Source organism: Anguilla anguilla, chromosome 10, assembly GCF_013347855.1.
Source record: "Anguilla anguilla isolate fAngAng1 chromosome 10, fAngAng1.pri, whole genome shotgun sequence".
In the NCBI taxonomy this organism is placed as follows: Eukaryota; Metazoa; Chordata; class Actinopteri; order Anguilliformes; family Anguillidae; genus Anguilla; species Anguilla anguilla.
Window position 1 is genome coordinate 25,774,664 of NC_049210.1, and position 19,932 is coordinate 25,794,595.

Below are 19,932 nucleotides of genomic sequence, written 5' to 3' on the forward strand. Positions count from 1 at the left end.
TACTGGACAGACTCCAGGCCTGTGTTGGACTTCATGGACAGGCACTTGCATGGTTTGGATTATACCTATGTGACAGGAAACAGTTTGTCAAATTAAAAGAAGAATAGTCCAGCTCCTCAATAATGAAATACGGTATTCCACAAGGATCAGTACTAGGACCAGTACTCTTCTCGCTATATATGCTACCACTTGGCAATATTTTCGGGGCACATGGCGTAGAGTTCCACTGTTATGCGGACGATACTCAGATGTATATTTCAATGAAACCTGGCGAAGCACTGCCGCTTTCACGGTTAGAGGCCTGTATTGTAGATATCAAGGTTTGGATGCTTTCAAATTCTCTGCTCCTAAATTCCGACAAGACTGAAATGTTGGTTTTAGGTCCCAAAATATTAAGGGAGAAACTGTCTACTCTCACCTTAAACTGTGATGGTTGTTTGGCTGAACCTAATACGGTTGATATCGTACACGTGTCATTTGTGAATGAGACTAATTGCTGTTGATTGGCTTAGGCCGCATCCCTCACGTCTTATATGTTGCACCTGTGTGTCCTGTTTTTTCTCCCCTGATGAAGGCAGTTACTGCCGATACGCGTTGGGTTAGCCCAAAATAGTAAAGGCTTTTTAAATTTCCAACCTGGAGATTGAGTGCCTTGGGATTTTTTCTCTCTTTCTTACATGGACACGAACCCCACCTCGCAATGAGAACCTCTCCGTTTTAAAACATTTTTAAAGCTAAGGCAGTGTTCTTTTACCTTCTAGTTTTACACATTTTATTACTATTTTCTGTTAAAAACATTTAATTCATATTCAGGGAGATAGCCAACTACTTGCAAGTTAGATGACATGTGTAGCCATTTACTAATATAATCGCATTTCAGGCTGGAAAATAACCCATTAACCCAGAGAAATTGTTGAGTTGTCTTAGAATCTTTATCGGCAAAGAATGTAGCAAGGCTGGCAGCATCGCCATAGTAACGGACGCTGCGACAAAACTTTAGTATGTCACAATGGGTATAACACAGAGACTGTAAAAAATATGGACAAAGCTACTGTGACGTCATCCATTGACTCTTCGTGGGTCTCTAAAACACGTTTTGAAGCTCAATGGCGGGCGCAGCCATGTTGTCGATTTGGAGCCAAAACCATAGAGTTAAGAAGTTCTGTGATTTTCACAATGTGATTGACAGTCCGGTGCGGAAAAGCCCATCAACCTGAACGAACGATTGCAGAACGAACTTGAGGCTAGCTGACTGTCTGCCGTTATGTTTTAAAATATATAATCAAATGTTTACGGAGTTTAATTTCCATCCATGACTGTACTGTGCCATGTAATCACGTTATATGTATGACATTAATAATACAATTATGTTCCGTTATCTTCAATTTATGTTTCTCAGCAAAACGAATATGCTTAGCTAGCATATCAGCTTGCCAGTGAGCTAGGTAGGCTATCCGTGGTTAGCTCATGCATTAGCAATATAAACTACAGGGGAAGAACATTGACTACACTGATGGTCAATCAATCAGAGATGTGTAGGCTACTGGTGATTTGACTAGGCTAATTTTCATATAACTGTCTGGTAGACCTGCTATTAACCGAGCAAGTTATCGTCGTAGGTTTTCGCCACAGTCAGTTAATGAGCCAGTAACTGCTACAACTCCATCGCCGTTTGTGGTGTACACTTGCTGGGTGACGCTAGCTGAGTAATCGTTCGCAAGTCACTTTTTACCGAATAAAAATTAACACTGTCAGCGGTGATTAACCAATCTATCAAGTATTTTAATAACGGATCTGCGGGCGTGTAAATATGACCATGCACTTTGTACAGCAAGTTTTCCACCTGGTGCATGAAGACAAAAATAATGTACATTAAATTTTTTTTTTCTTGTAGATCATAAAAACCAATGTAGAAAAGCCAATATACGCAAGGAGCCCCCAGGACCGATTCTGAGAACCACTGTCTTAAATGCTCTTGTCGGTCTCTTAAATGCTAAAAACATGTTCCTTTCTAAATGCCAGTCTTACAAAGATGGTTAATTTCAAAGATGGTAAATTCTGTGTGTGTGATTTTATCGTGTGTTGTATGTTATCCAGCAAATAAACATTAAGACTCTTAATTCGCTTCGTGAAAATGAAAATTTTTCAGTGTTTATCCCAAAATCGGGATTATAGTAGCTTTGCCACATGCGTGAAGCATGGCCCAGGTAGACATTTACGGAATGTACACGACTGACAAGCCGTCAAACACATTTGACAGATTGAATATATGTGCCGGTTAGGGTTAGCTAGCTAGTCAAATAGCTTGGTAGCCGAAGTTGCGAACTGTTTTAGCATAGGCTACTGGACTACCAAATATAGGAAGCTGATTACGCTTTCTGCCAACAAATTATTTGGTTAAGTAGGCTAAAGGAAATAGTAAAAATGACTCGGCTACCGAAAAACTTCAGAGGAGGGTTATTTTATGGTCGTCTAGTGCAGCTGCAAATAGCACACGCCATAATGAAATCACTACAAAATGGGATGCCTGCATTTTCTACCTTCGTACAGGTGGACCGTGGTTGGAGCCGCAATGTCAAGGCCAAGAGGCGCCACCTCCCACCCCAGTGACCATAGACTGTAGCCCCTACTGTAGCTTAGTCCTCCGCAGTAATCAGGAAGTGATGCAAACTGTACCTCATTGGTCCACAACAAATATTATAACAGTGCCCAAATGACACAATAAATCATGAAATCGACCCATGGGCAGTCATAAGACGAATAAAATACACATATTGTGACTATTTGTTCTCATGAGAAAAAATTATTGACCGCATTTGTACCGTAGACTTACATGGAAACCGGATATGAAAACACCTATACTGGAGCCAACCGTGGTGGCGCGAGTGAGCAACCAGGAACAACAAGACCAGGAAATGAGCTTCAAAAACGAAGTCTGGTTTTGGCCGCTTGGTATAACAATTGGTGTGACAACTCCTCCGCAAAGTTTTGCAGGTACACTTGCCAATACTTTTTTGATGTTTTAAAAATATGTAGGCAGGTTGGGATGAAACATTTTTTTGAAATGGTATGATTAAAAAGGTTAATGTACTCATACAAAAATGATTTCATACAACCTTTTGCAGTTCTATGAGTATGAATGTAATGAACGTCTTTGTAATTGGGGTTTTTCTTAATGCAGAGCAATACTTCACATTGATTGGCTCATGGTGGCCGATTTAAAATGGCGTAGGCTCATATTGATCTACATTGGCTCATAATGTGATGGGCCTAATGCGGGAGTTAGTCACGACAGCAAGTTTTAAATATAAAAAAATACAAAGTGATTGGAATTTGTGGTTGCCACAATCATGGCCCAATGATTTATGGCTGGAGTTATGTCATGTTGGATTTAGAAGCATTTCTGAAAGAGACAACATATTTTATGTTCATTGGCTCAAAGTGTCTATTGTGACCAAAACTAAAACCTGCTTGAGACATGGGATATACAAATTATTTAAAATTTGATTATGTTGGAAAGGTAAAGGTGGAAAATTCAATATGGCAGTCTTTCAGTCTAGGTAAAATAGTTTGTGAGAAGGACCTGGTGCAATTCAATTCTCTTGGTCAAGAATAATTATTTAAAGATAGCAATTTCAATAGACGTAACAGCAGTTATATGCAAGTGATGAATAAATAAGCAGCCAATACCTGCAGTGATTGCCCAAAATATACAGTAGATAGAACCTCCCCATTAAACATGTAGATGTTGCATACACAACTACACCACACATAGCTGCAGGAACATGTTTTGAATAGGGGGTGCTGCGCTGTCGACTCGACTGACACCCCCCCATAGTATCACCCTCCTTTCCTTTTCTGCTCCACTTGTCGTGCAACACTGTCACCAGACCACAACATTAGCTAGATAGCTAGCTGACTGCATACAGTGACTGTAACCATAGGCGATTTTAGGCAAATCAGTCAGGGGTCTGAAGTCAGATCATCACGACGAAAAATATCAGCATAACAGCGCAGTAAAGGGTCGGGGGCTGTACTGTAGGAGGCTCCATACAACATTGTAAATCACATCTTGACAGCCCCAGGTCAGCCAAACAGTATGACTGAAAACGGCATAGTTAAAAATGTACTTTAATAATCAGGATGAGCACACTGGCATAGCGTTGAGTAGTCACCCATGACAATACACACACAACGTCGGTGTAGACCGCACAATAACAACAATATCACGGGCACCAGTGCATGTCACTGTCAGCGTAGCTACTATGTCAACCATGTACAATATTATCGCAGGTCTAAAATATGACTAAATAGAAACAACTCAAAGCCAAGGAATAACAAAACATCCAAGCAAGCAAAATAATAAATCAACCTTAGCCCTAACTTTAGACGGTAAACTGGAGCTTCCTTCTTGGTTGCTGCATACTTTTGAATTACTTTTGATGTTGATTGTATATGGGCCTTTTCAATCTGAAGGATTGCCAGGTTTGAGACATGTGTCTGTTGTTGTACTCTGCAGAATCATTGCAGCTAACGTTGGCTGTGCTGCTATCCTCTGTGCTTGAAGTAGCATCATAGTAGCACAATCACTGTCTTTCATATAATGTAGCCATTGCATTTCTCAAACCAACCTGGCATAAATGCACGGGAGAAATTTTCTGTTCCAAAAGCCTCCCTGGGAAATTAAAGTCCTTTCCGGCTGGAAAGGCTGATCAAATTCAACTAAGCTAACTGCTCCCACCGCCCTGGTTGTGGTCGCAGACGTCGTCGATCTGTCCCGGAGATCCTCCGGGGCTAGTAATGACTTGTTCTGTGTCACAGCTGATGATGAGCCAGTTGGGGTAGTAGTTTCAGTGCTAGTCGTAGTTGCAAGTTTTTTTGATTTGGGCTTACTGAAAAAATCTGAAATTTGTTTCTGAGTCTGACTAGACTGAGCCTGAGCTTGCTCCAGAGGCAAAAATTTGGGTCTGTTCCAATGTTACAGCACTGTCACCATCTGAGAAGTCGAGCATACGTATAAGTTGCAGCCGTAGTGCAGTACTTGTACTGAGTTTACAAAAACTAACAAAAAATATACAAGAAAACACACGTTAAACACACTTCTTGTGAACAAAATATAGGAAACACTAACACTGTTATGCTAGAATTATATAAAGAAGGTGTGAAAACATAACATGTTGATGATATAGTGCACTTTTTATTGGGATTCCTGTTAAGAGCCTCCATGGGCTCCAGTACATTCAACACGGTGCTGCCAGGATCCTAACGAGAATGCGAGAACAGTAGCACATCACTCCCATTCTGGATTCCCTGCACAGGCTTCCCATCTCCTACTGGACTAAATTCAAAACCCTTCCCCTCACCTTTAAGTGCCTCCACGACAGTGCACCTACATATCTCAAAGAACTGCTTACACCACAACTGCTTACTCCATCTGCGGTCCAACAAAACTCTCCTCATTGGGGGATCAGGCTTTTTGTTGGCCGCGCCCCGTCTGTGGAACGCGTTCCCTGACCATCTGAGGCTATGAGCAATTTCAAGTCTGGTCTTAAATCTTTTTAAGAATGAGTATTATTAAAATTTGTTTTTCTGTCTGCTAAATCATTTTATTGCTCCAGGTTATTTGCTACTTTGTTTTCATAATTTTTTATCTTTTTATTCGCTTTTTTTTTCATTTAAAAAAAATCCTTTTCAATGCATGTGTGTAGTGCTTTGAGATTATCCACATAAAGAAAAGCACATAATAACTATGCATTATTGTAAGAATTGTACAGTATTTTTTGTATGGGACATACAACTGCAACACCCATTGTTTCACCTTTAAATCGTAATGACTAGTTTCAATAAGCTGTCAAACTGAAGAAAGAGGCATTTCAGGCCTGGTTGGCACTGGGAACCCCTGATTCAGCAGACAGGTACCGGCAGGTGAAAAAGGTCGCAGCTGCGGCAGCGGCAGAAGCAAAAGCCAGGGTATGGGAGGAGTTTGGAGAGGCCTTTGATTAGGTCTTTCGGTGGGCCCCAAAGTGGTTCTGGAAAACCATTCGGCACCTGAGGAGGGGAAAGCGGGCCACCGTTCAGGCCGTTGTCAGCAGGAATGGTGAAACTCTAACCTCAACTGGGGATATTGTCGAAAGGTGGAAGGAACACTTTGAATCCAACAGACACGCGGAGGCGGAGCTGGAGCAATCCGAGGGATCAGAGTCCATCTCTGTGGCAGAAGTCACTGGGGTGGTTGGAGAGCTCAGTGGCAGAGGACCAGGGGTGGATGAGAATGTTGAAGGCTCTGGATGTTATTGGTGTGTCTTAGCTGACACAAATCCTCAATGTCGCGTGGAAGTTGGGAACAGTGCTTTAGAGTGGCAGACCGGGCTGGTGGTCCCCATTTTTAAGAAGGGGGACCGGAGGGTGTGTTCCAATTATCTGGGAGTCACACTCCTCAGCCTCCCTGGGAAAGTCTATGCCAAGGTGCTGGAAAGGAGGCTTCGGTCGACAGTTGAACCTCAGATTGAGGAGGAACAATGTGGGTTTCGTCCAAGCCGTGGAACAAGCTTTTTACCCTTTCACAGATATTTGAGGGGGCGTGGGAGTTTGCTTATCCAGTCTACATGTGTTTTGTGGATTTGGAGAAGGTATATGACAGTGTGTCTTGAGGTATCTTGTGGGACATGCTGCGGGAGTACAGGGTGCCGGAGTCACTGTTGCGTGTCATTCGGTCCCTGTATGCTCAGAGAGAAAGCTGTGTTCGCATTCTCAGCATTAAGTCAAACTTGTTCAAAGTGGGTGTCGGACTCCGCCAAGCATGCGCTTTGTCTCCCCTCCTCTTCTTGGTATTCATGGACAGGATTTCAAGGCACAGCTGAGGTATGGAGTGTGTCCAGTTTGGGGACAATGGAGTGGCATCTCTGCTATTTGCAGATGACATCCTACTCTTAGCCTCATCATACTGTGACCTTCGATGCACACTAGAGCGGTTTGCAGCTGAGTGTTATGCGGTTGGGATTTGGAGATCGACAGCCATGTAGATGCAGTGGCTGCAGTAATGCGGGCATTGTATCGGATGGTGGTGGTGAAGAAGGAACTGAGCCAAATTTTACCAGTCAATCTTCATCTCTACTCTCACCTATGGTCATGAGCTATGGGTAGTGACCGAAAGAGTGAGATTGCGAATACAAGCGACCAAAATGGGGATTCTACATAGGGTGGCAGGGCTTGCTCTCCTTGATAGAGTGAGGAGCTCAGCTATCCGGGAGGAGCTTAAAGCATAACCGGTCTCCAAAGTATGTTTTGTCACAAAAACACATGTGAGAAGTGACACGGGAAATGATGCGATACCATGCGCAAGACAGGATTTTTTTCTTCCAAAAATAGATGTCCACAAGAAACGAGCGTTCCAAGTTGTTTGTGCGCTGATTTGCAGCGAAAAAACAAGGAAGAAAAAGAAAAGAATATGGGTGAGAGAATGGATTGGGATTCGCAGGCAGCAAGGATTGTCTGTTCTGCAGAGAGAGATGGAGCCATGTATAAAATAAAGCCATAAATAAATAAATAAATAAATAAAGCCATAATGTAGCCATGCTTGTTGATGTTGTCGTGTTGCAGGTGTTACAAATCCTCCCCCAGGTTTCCCCTTACCCCATGTCTTGCGCTCTCATTCGCTGTAGCTCGTCGCTGCCCTCATTGCCAGTCACAGCACTTCACACCACAGGATTTGGACAGGTCCAGATATTTAGCCTGCTTGATATCTTTCGGGCGTCTGCGATGCATCGGCGAGTCTCTCGGATCACGTCTTTGAACAGTTCACACATAGCGATCGAGCACCGATTTGCGAGCCCCGAGTGAACGCCGATTTGCCTCTGATCTGGGGCTTTTGTCGGCGATCTCCAAACACTGTCGGCGAGTGGAAAATCAGGGCTACAATCGTGTAGCGTGAACTCGGCATTAGATATATAGGCTTTTAAAAGTACACTTTTAGAAATACATTTACCAAGTTACCATAAGATCTGTATGATATTCTATATAATTTCTTATATAACACTTTCAGTAAGTCAACTTTTTAATCATAACCCAGTGTAACAACGTATAACTATACACAGAAAGTTTGGGTCTCTGGGTCCCAGACCACAGGACTGAGTCATGTTCATCCTTAACTTTCTTGGTCAACCAAGGAAGTATGTGCCTGTCCCCTTCCTTTTGTGACCCTGCAATAAACTCTCTGCAAGATCAATTAAGCATCAGCTTGGGGCAAGGAACACCTCCTTTTTGGAGGAATGGGGAGCCCAATTTAACAAGCTTAAACATTAGCGCAGTAATCAATGGTCTATCAATCCACGTTTCATTGACTGCTCCAATACCACAAGCCAGTCAAATATTTGTGTAGCTAAAATAACAAACCAATCACATTACAGAGATTACACATGGGGTTCCGTCGTCTCAGTGACTTTTGAGTATAAAAACCTAACAACGTTGCTCTGAGGTAAGGCTTTGCCTAACAGAACAGACGCGTATCTCCTTAAGGACATTACCAGACTATGCTGCACTTCCCAACTCGCACCTTGCTGGAGACCTTCCCGCAAAATAAACCAAGCTGGTTTATTTCCCATCTACAGCTGTTTGAGGAACACGCATATACATACTTTTCCTCCGTATCTTCCTTGCGGCCGGGTCCAAGTGGAAGATTGTGCACATCCGTCATCTTGACTGGAAACCGTTGCAACCCCGACTTCACAAAAGAAGTTTCCCAAGTCTCTGCGCACCTGCCACGAACCCCTGGGACCAGCTGACGAGCTGAACGAGCATCACCCAATGGAATTAAGGACTGGCCTTGCTTACTATCACCATTAAATATTGAAACGCATTTTACTTTACACTGACATCAAATTATAGTATTGAGTAAAATTTGAAATACCTGTTTAGGTTATTTTACTGCTGTTTGTTGTTGTGTTTTGTTGGTTGTGCGTATGTTGGTCGGGAACAGAGGTGGGTAGAGTAGCCAAAAACTGTACTCAAGTAAAAGTATTGTTACTTTAAAATAATAATGACTCAAGTAGAAGTAAAAGTAGTCATCCAAATAATTACTTGAGTAAGAGTAAGAAAGTATCTTGTGAAAAGACTACTCAAGTACTGAGTTACTTCATATAATCTGATTTAATGTTGAAATAAGCAGAGCAAGATGAACGTAAAAATCCAAATGTCCAAAATATAAAATTGTAAATGCTTGTCCAGTAGAAATAAACTAAATATAAAATAGCCATGTGCAAATTCAAATATGACCTAAATCATATCCCTTTAAATAAAACAATACACTAGAGGTTCGTCAGAAGAGGAAGATTTTCGCTTTCTGTTGTACTCTATTAAGTCTATATACCTCATTAGTTTGTTGGGGTGAACCCTCCGTTGACAGAAAAAATATCAATGAGGCTACAGGGGATTTATCCATTAAAATAGACTCATCATCACAACAAAGAGGAGCCTGCTCAAATTCAAACAGAAACTTTATATGTGGAAAACATAATGCTTTGTCGCACCATTATTGTACCTTATGATGCACTTATCCACAATATTCCAAAGTCCCATGATGCCTTGCGCGGAATATGTGCAGAACTTCCGGTTTAGCGTAAACAAACTTATGTATGCTATGCAATGCTATGCAATGTTCCAGCGCTCACGTCATGACTGTTGCATGCTTCACAAAAACTATTACACTAACTAACGCTTACATTACAGTGTGAAATATCCACATTAATACCAGTAACGTATTTAAACACACTCAATTTCAAAAATAACGTATATAACCGAAGTATTTTGAACAATAATAGCCTACTTACATAGCAATGATGAAATCTTATCTGTGTTCAGTAGATGGAGACAGAGACAGTAAATCAACAATACAGTTCAATCCGCTTCTGTTTTGCTCCAGAAAACGATGTCAGCTAGGTCTATCAGCAAACATGCAGCTTAGCTATGCCCAGAAGTCCTCAATACTATAATACAATAATAGTATTTCCCAAGAAATTACGAAAAATAGTTGACCTTGTTTCGTGAGTGAATGCATAAGTGAATGAGATGATAAGAAAAATTTCGGTTATGCTGACCTAAAAAACGCTATTCCAAAAGCAAAATTAGACATGTTATACATCGTTAGAAAGCTTATACTCTCACCTACTGAATAAATGAATTGTCAATCAAGCCAGACTGTACTAAAAAGGGCGACAACGCCGTAAACAAGGCGTGTGGTATTAGGCACAGCTATTTTGGAAGGTACCGATGCGCGTATATTTCACAAACGGATTGTCCAAGACAATAAATGACCACTCAGTCAAATAGTTAGCTATCCACAGCCAAAACGAACCTACAACTTACCGCCACATATTTTCTCAAGTTCGAAGTTGAGTTCTTGTAGGCTGAAATGTCCACATTTCTAGGCAGACAAAGAAGGCAGCGCATAATGTAACTACTGTTTTTGGTAGTCTGTAAGTAAAACATAATTTGAACATGAAGCCAGGGGTGTTCTGCCTCCTACGAATCACCCGCCGTTGTTTCAGCCATTGTTGTCGCCCACTCATCCTCCTGTGTGCTGTGACTGGCTATGTTTGATTGGTGAAACGGAGTCATTTGGGGCTGAGACAGAGCCAAAGCAAAGACCAGTCAGCCTCTTTGGCTGAAGTCTTTCTGAGAGAATGAAACAAACAGAATGTCCATTGAGTAAAAAATGGGTAAAAAATAAAAGTAACGTGCGGAATGTAGCCGAATATAACGGAGTAAAAGTAACATTTTTTCTTCGCAAATATACTCGAGTAAAAGTGAAAAGTATGTTGCATTAAAACTACTCTTACAAGTACAATTTATTCAAAAGTGAAAAGTATGTTGCATTAAAACTACTCTTACAAGTACAATTTATTCAAAAAGTTACTTAAGTAAATGTAACGGAGTAAATATAACGCGTTACTACCCACCTCTGGTCGGGAATAGCAAATTCCCTGACCTTGTAGTTTACATTGTTGAACTTAAATTTTTTATGAGACTGGTATAAGGAATTAACCAAATAACAGAGTAGCGTGTCACTAACCAATAACACAAACTAACCCTAAATGTTAAATGGTAGTACTGCCAACCTCTTATGTTTAGCCATCGCAAAATCATAATTTTCTCGTATAATCTTATTCATCATATTATACAAATTATTGTTTTCAATTAGCCTGTTACCAACTCATTATCATAATCAATAAATGTACAGTACTGTGCAAAAGTCTTAGGCACCTGTAAAAAAAAAAAATTCTGTACAGCTAAGATGCTTTCAGAATAATGAAATGAAAGGTTATAAATATCGAAAAAATAATATAAAGAGCAGTAAATAGTTAAAAACAAAATAAAATCAATGTTTTGTGTGACCACCTTTCGCCTTTAAAACTACATCAATTCTCTTAGGTACACTGTCCGGCAGTTTTATAAGAAAATCGGCTGGTAGGTTGTTCCAAGCATTTTGGAGAACTTGCCACAGTTCTTCTGCAGATTTTGGCTGTTTCGCTTGCTTCTGGCTCTCCAGGTAATCCCAGAGATCCTTGATCAATTTTTATCTGAAAAGTAGTCTATTACTTAAAATATTACTTTATTTAACAAAATACAAAAATGTATCTGTAAAATTCATGTTTGGAAATCATACATTTGCTCTTTTCTACTGAAACACTAATGCAGAAAACAAAAAATAAACATCTAAGACCAAATATATACTATATATTATATTTTAAAATCTAGGGTGCATTAGGGACATTAGCTACATAAAGGAATAGCCTGTCCTAGATTCCAAATTATTGCTAGGCTACGCTAAGTCCTGGTAAATTATTTCAATATAGCCTAAATTTAAGGTATACTATGTAGGATTTTGCTGCCCTTGTAGACGCTATGTTTGTAAACCCCACTCACACCTCCTTTGTCCTCAACCTCACCCACATTTCAGTTGAGGACACACCCTCGAGCAATATAAGCAAAATGTCAAGCGAAGAGATGCTTTAGAGATATTGAAAATAGCATTTTTGGCTGCAAAAAATGTCTCCATGTAGATGGTAACAGTAATTAGGCGTTGTTATAACAATCTTTACACTAAGTGCACCCCTTAGCACGTAGGAACATTGTACAGCATAGTTACTCCATAGTACCAGTGCAGCTAATTTGTGTTTTTCTTCATTTGGTATTTAGCTATTCTAGGCTGTGTAATCATGAAGCATGATTAGATTACTGAGTAAAGTGGATAATTGGAAGTAAACTCGGAACCCTCCCAAATCTGGGACATGGACTGAAAAAGAGCTGTCCTGGGTGTTACTCCACGCAGTTATACAGCCAACTTCGTAATCCTGCTTCCTGAAATACTCCCCTGGACATTTACCTGGCCATAGGTCTATTATAGCTAGCTAATATACATATAAAGTAAATTTCAAAGTCCATGCTTTGTTAGTGAAGGTGGCTTTATGTATCGAATTAATTTGAAATAATTGAAATGAATTGAAATAAATGCAGGTGAATTACCAAGCTAGTGAAGTTGCAACTATAAACAGTAACAGCAGTTTCTCTGGGGGAAGACATCTTGATAGAAGAACAGAATTCGATACAAAAGCTACCCAAACCTTGGCATGTAGCTGTGTAAGATAACTAGCTAAAAGTAATGCTACTTCCAGGTCCAACAGAAAACAGGCCTAGCTCTGCATCGTTTCTCATCCCCTTGGTAAACTTCAGCTGGCGCCACCGAAGAAAAGTCATTCCAAGGTTGACTCTAGTTTTTGATTTAGCCCTGTTGGCTTGTCTTTTTGCTTCGCTGTAGGGCTGCAACAACTAATCGAAGATGTCAACAAAACTGACAATTAACATTAGTTCGCAACAAATTAAATTATCGATTAGTTGGATCTTGTTTTTTAAAGTTAGGTCTTGCACATTATTTTACGTTACTAGAATGAAAACAAATTGGGAAGATGGCGGAGACAGAGTGGCAGTTCTCCCAGTGGAAACTCGGGTGCAACTCAAAATCTTCAAAAGTATAGGAACACTTTACATTGCAGAACACAAAGAAGACAGTTTGCTGCAAAATGTGCAAAGCTGAATTTGCCTGGCATGGGAGCACAATAGCGATTGATGAACACCGTATGAGAAAGCACATTGGAGCTGTGATGGAGAATGAAGAGGGCGCTGCACTGTAAGTTAGTACAAAATCCTTGTCAAACCAAGTCATTGCCTGTTTTTTTAGCGAGCTCAGTTTATCACGAATCAAATGAGTTTATCTTGATAGCTTGAGTTTCATTTTTGAAATCTTTCGTAGTCGAATTGCGTAATGTCACCACAAAACCAGTGGACAGTACTTGTCCACATGCATTTTGTTTACAGTCTAACAGGACATTAGATTGATAGCTAACTGACAATAGCTTGTTAGCATTCCATGTTTTGGCTACGGACAGTCTCTGTCCCTCCTCTACTGATGCATCATGCCATTAATGGCAAAACTGTATTTATATATTATATCAGTTAAATTTCCATTTTATTAGTGCATCTCCAATGTCTATTTATTTTAATAGTGATGTGATAGTGATCAGTGATCAGTAATTAGCCTTTACATCAACAATTCTTAACTAAAACAGTGTTTCTCATACTCAGTCCTTGGGTACCACTGTGAATGCTAGTTTTTATTCCAACCACAATTGCAATCCAAGTATTTTAACAGGTTGTCAATTGCAGCAAACTAGCAACAAACACTTTGTTGGAATCTTATCCAAAAATCCACAGGCTCTGTAGCCATGTCCACCCCTCCCCACACAGAAAAGAGCATCATGCCCATGAACACCTGAGCACATTTTAGAATAAAAAATACAGGTAAAAGGTGCACAATTCAGCAAAACTAAGTAAATAAATTGATTACCAGTGAATCGTAGATATGCCTTAACATGGTTATTTTATAATATTCAAGTAAAAAATCCTGCACAGTCTGCCATTAACATTGTTCTAGTTGTCTTTGTTCAAGTTTGTTATTGTGTGTATGCTCATATTAAATTACAGATTTGGGAAACTGTTTACAGATTTGTGAATCCATTCAACTGATTTGCAAAATCCCATTTACAGATCTGTGAATCCATTCTACAGATTTGTGACTTTTGCTACAAAAATACCTCCATGGTATTCTTACTGTAGCCTATTCTTCATCACGGACACTCATTTCAATTATGTTTTCGTAGCCTAGTCTAGCTTCTTGTGATTCAATGAAACATAGTTATTCTTAAACACTTTCTCACTGCATATTTTTAATGTGTTACCTTGACACATTCAACAACAGGCTTAATTATTCTTAAACTTACACTTTTTCTACATATTTTATGGTCTTGCCATTGCACATTAGACAATAGGCCTAATTAATGTATGGAATTCTGGACATCATCGGGTGGTTGCAGCTAGGAAGAAACAGTGGGCAGTAAGTGTGGGACTCATTTCTTCTTAATTTTTTGCTCAGTTTAGGCTTAAATTGAATTGCAAATCAGGGCAAGCATATGTTCACAAGTAGCCTATACTAGAATACACCACTGATTGGCTTATCAATGTTTAGTATAGGCTAGGTCAGTGGTGTCAAACTCGTTGCCATGGAGGGCCGTGTGTATGCAGGTTTTCATTCCAGCCTCAGATCTTGATTATATAATTAGTTAAATTATTTGCTGAATTAGGGATGCAGGTTTGTGCACAATGGTGACCCGACGTCTATGGTGACCCGCATTGTCTAAATAAAGATTTTCTTATATTCTGTGCTTCAATGCAGTTAAACGCATATGGCTGAATGAGTAATTGGACTCAATTAAGGCAGCATTAATTGGTTGGAATGAAAACCTGCATACACACGGCCCTCCATGGCAACGAGTTTGACACCACTGGGCTAGGTCAAGCATATTGTAGGCCTAAAAAGTGCTTTTTGAAATCAAATTCTATTGGAGTTGAAGAGTCGATTCCACAACTCCAGAAATTTCAGCCAGAGTCAGTGCTGATTCCAAAATTTAGGGAGACAGGCACCCCTACTCCCTGCCACTTTGCTGCTCTTTCTGATTGGTTATGAGCTACTCTTCCCCTGATTGTCTGTGGATACCTTAATTTTGATTGGTGCAAACACATGAGGCTCTTTTCCCTATCATATGTGGAAAGTTGTGAAACACGTGTAAGTAATACCGGCAGTAAATTAGCTCTGTATTTTTCAGATTGTCAGAGGACTGCATAATTGTGCTGTCAGCAATAGAATGTTAAAGTTCCACACACTACAAAACAAGCGACTGGACCTAGGAAGTGGTTTGAAACAATGGTTTCTATTTTCCATAGAGGAAAACGTTAAAGATTATATTCTCATGAGCAAATAATTACACAACCTCTTTATCCTGATGTACATGTTTTGCATATCAAAATCATATCAAATATTCTTTAAATTTTATCCTCAGAATTATCAAAAAACTACACAACAGAGAGGGAAGTCTGCTCCGACGTTATACGTCATCAAGCTCAATGACATAAAATAATGGCCCAGACTTCCCTCTCTGTTGTGTAGTTTTTAACTATATATATATAATAGCTCATTAATTCAACTCACCAAGAGGGCATTGGTGAGTTGAATTAAGGCAGATGGAACATAATGGTAAACATCTTGCCTAAGCATTTGAGTGCCAGTACCCAGATGTAAATGTCCAATCTCTCACTGTAGGTTTATATATACAGCTCAGTCTGGTGGACAATTTATATAATTACGTTTTCTCTGAAAGAGGGGTGCATTAGGCAACCCGAAATAAAATGTATCTTTTTAATCACTAAGCATGATCGACGTGAATGTGTAATGAAGAATAATTAATCATCAATTACTTACTAACACCCCAAAGAACATTAATTAATCTTGGTTTAAACTACAGTATTTCAAGTGCTTTGCCAGTCACTCCATGGCTAAAGAGGCTACAGTAAACATTTTCGTTAAGCATGTTTGCCACTCATTCCAGTTATGTAAAAATGTTTTTGTTGGCATTTATGATAGTGCCACCATTGGACTATTTTTTATGAAAATTAGCCATTTTCTTTCTTTTGGCAGAATTCTCAAAGTATTAACTCAGGGGCTTACACTATATCTTTGTGCAAGCATTTAACTTACCGATAGCCTTATATAAAATTAATTTTAAATATGAGAGAAATGTATCAGCATCGTCGCAGGTCAGGATGTGGGTGATTGAATCAAAGGGTCAGAGAGTTTGAGGGAAGTAAAAAATTATATTCGTAGGCTGCATGACAGGAACACTGTGGTGTAGTGTCCATGGCAGGTGCAGATCACCAAAGTCTTACCCATGCAGGACTATCTTTACAACACCAATTGTATACCATTTCCTAAAAAAGACAGGCCCCCACTAATAGATTCCACATCACCATATCCATAACAGTCTAATTTGAACTCCCATTAATCAACTTTGTTATGATTTATTTATGACGTTTACCATGTTTTTGTGTTTGTTTCAGGCTTTCCTCCTGGCCTGTCCTCCATCGTCATCTTAGTTAGCAATTTGAGGGAAATAAATTCCAGTATGTTCAGTGGTGAAACACTGGAATCTGTGAGCAGTCTAACAATAGCAAATGCTGGAATTACTACAGTCTCCACAGGTGCATTCCAGTCATTCTGCCAGCTAAAGAAGCTTAGCTTGTACCAGAATAATCTCTCCCAGATCAGTGTGTCATGGTTCTGCCAGCCAGCCAATTTGGAAAACCTCACCCTATTCCAGAACGACATAGAAATTTTGGAAGAACACAGTCTGACTGGCCTCTCTGGTCTCACAAGCCTGAACTTGGCTAACAACAAGATCTACACCATTGCCCTCAGAAGCTTTTACACACAGAATAGGCTTGCTCATTTGGACCTCTCTGGAAACAAACTGACCCGTTTGAGCCCGGAGACATACCTCCCACTGCACTCAACACAGATGCGGCTGGAGGGGAACCCATGGGACTGTTCCTGTGAAGTGAAAGACTTTGTACTTTTCCTTAAAGGTAACTGCCAATATGCTTCTTTCCAGTTTGCTTTCAATGATTAGTGCTTAACGCTTAAAACAGAACTGTGTGAATGACTTATAATTACAAATTTATGTCCTAGTCAAGGCAGTTCAATGGTATACAATTTACAAATTTGTCATTTGGCAGATGGTTTTACTCCAGGTGAATTCTGTATTCAACATGGTAAGCAAGGAAGACTAGATATAAGCAGAACTGCAATTGAATAAGGGTCGGCATTAAGGTGTGTGCCTCAAGGCTTATGAAATAAAGGCAGAGAAGGGTTCGTTTTTAATGCTATCCAAACTGATTTCAAAATGATTACATTTTCTAAAACAAAAACATACTTGCATCTGGAAGTCACTGTAAAGATTGCTATTTTCCATGAACCATTGTGATTTAACTTGTTGGTGCAATCCCCAAGTGGCCACGATGCCGGCGTCCTGAGATTGGTCAGCTTATACTTTCAGTGCTCCTGCAACCAAACTATGACCAAACTCAAACTCTGTGTTCTAGCTTTATTAGTAGTAATTCAGGACAACTATGCCAAAGACGGAGTCCATTTACCAAGCACCTCCTCCCTGCAGCCTCATCTGCAACTACACCCCCCACGCATGCCACACTGGACAATAGTGTTTATCTGGGCATTCTCACAAGGGTTTAGTGACCCTCCTCAAAAAAGAGATGGCAGGTCTTGGTCTGGATCCAAGTGATGTAGTCACATGCCATTGCATCATTCACCAAGAAAATCTGTGCTCATAGTCGCTATGTCTGAACAGTGTGATGACAAGGGTTGCTTCCTGCATTAACTTCATTAAATGCAGAGGGTTGAATAATCGCCAGTTCAAGGAATTGTTGAAAGGCCTTGAAACTGAGGATGGATGTCTGGTTTACTACTGTGAGGTGCGATGGCTAAGCAGGGCAACCATGCTGAGAAGGTTTTACAAACTCAGGGACGTTGTGAAAGTTTTCATGGAAATGAAAGGATGTCGTGTGGAGGAACTTAATGATAGCAGGTGGCTCTATGACCTTGCCTTCGTGGTGGACATTACCAGCCATCTGTCAGACCTCAATGTTAAACTGCAAGGGGCAAACCAGCTCCTGATCTCACTCCTTTCCCATGTGAAGTCATTTGAAGCTAAACTAAAGCTGTGGCAGGTGCAACTTGAAAGGGGGAACATGGTACATTTCCCTACTCTCCGTGATCAAAATCCTGAGCCTGAAAGGGCAACAGCATATGCAAAGGAATGTGCTCATTTGTTAGAGAAATTTGCATGTGCATGCAGCTAGAGATCATTGAATTGCAAAACAGCTTTCAGCTAAGGGCCAGACACAGCAACATGAATTTGCTAGATTTCTACAAGCAAAACATAAGCGTTAACAAATTTCCGAATTTGAGGAAACGTGCTTAAGATGGCATCACTGTTTGGAACCACATACCACTGTGAACAGTTCTACTCCAAGCTCCCACTTGCCAAGGACAGACTTTGTTCCAGACTAACAGACATCAACTTGTGGCAACAACATCAGAGCCACCAGACATTCCACATCTTATTTAGGCAAAGTGTAGTCAGCCATCACATTGAAATTAAGGTTTGTTCAGTTTTAGATCAAGTTTATATATGAACATTCAGTCAGCATGACATGACAAAAAATGTGTTGTAATTTAGGTAGTCCATTCCAAAACTGACCATGGGGGCCTGTTATCCCCTCTGCGCATATGCCAAATCTGGCCAATCCTTGCCCATTTAGGGGTACCCTATTTGTAGCATTATAACTCCAGATGTGAGCATCACAGAGACTTGAAAAATGGCTTTAAAATGAAGACATTCATACCATTTACAATACTAATTTAGATTAGTTTATATTCATTAGGAAGAAATAAAGTGCCACAAAGGCAATTGTCTAGGCAAAAAAAACAAAAATGAATTAGCTTATTTTTAGTTGGCAAGGAATACTGAGAGATCCCATGACCTGGATCAAAAACTCAGTGACCACAAGTTCATAAAATTAAAGGGTGGATATGTAGAACTACTAAAGATCTATAAAGCAAAAAGTTAGGGTATACCCAGTGTCTCCAAATCTATCCAAAATGTCTAATTGCACTGCAGTAAATCACAATGTAATTATGTATTTCACTACAAATCAACTGTTCTGACTCAGGAAACTCACTCTTGCATGATTTTCAAGTGGGAATTACAAGATTTCTGTCAGTACAGTGGTCTAAAATATCTAGGGGTCCAGAAACATATCCAGAATCTCTCCAAAAATGAATAAAATGCTTTTTGTCCATTATAAAGCATATAAATGAGCCCCTAATGGTTTAAAATGAACCATTGATATCAGATTTTTAAAAAATATGCAAAAACATTGTCACACAACGCGGTACAGTACCTAAATCTGTAATCATTTACTCTCGTATGTATTTCTGTACTCTACAGTATGTAATGTTTTCTTGTATGGGGATGGGATGACATTAAAACAATATTCAACCATCCACCACGTTTTGGCAATGTTCCTGCTTTCATGTCATATCTGGTGCATAAAACACAAAAACTACTGATCTACCAATGAAAGCTTACATTACAGTGTGAAATATCCTCATTATAAAATACCTATTTAAAGACACTCAATTTCAAAAATACTTGACGGCGTACAAAAACCCTGCGTGATGAACCGAAGATTTAAAAATTTGATTAATCGCTCCATAAGACCTTCTTCCAGTCTTCAGTAGTCCACTGCCAGTGCTTCATGGCCCAGGCAAGCCTCTTTTTCTTATTTAGCCATTTTAGCAATGGCTTTTGTACTGCCACTTGACCTGTCAAACCTGCAGCTGGAAGTCTTCTCTTCTTGAAACTGAGACTTGGTCACTTCGACCACAGTGGTTGAAGTAAAAATTTGAAATCT

The 19,932-nt window shown here is 39.9% G+C and overlaps 1 protein-coding gene across 1 annotated transcript in view; it reads left to right on the forward strand.

Annotated features, from left to right (window-relative positions):
• Positions 1-19,932, forward strand: part of LOC118206898 — a 108,452-nt gene that overhangs the window by 24,895 nt on the left and 63,625 nt on the right. The window contains exon 3 of the mRNA XM_035380042.1: positions 16,501-17,025. Coding sequence (XP_035235933.1) covers positions 16,501-17,025 — 525 coding nt within the window. The remainder of the gene's footprint in view (positions 1-16,500; positions 17,026-19,932) is intronic.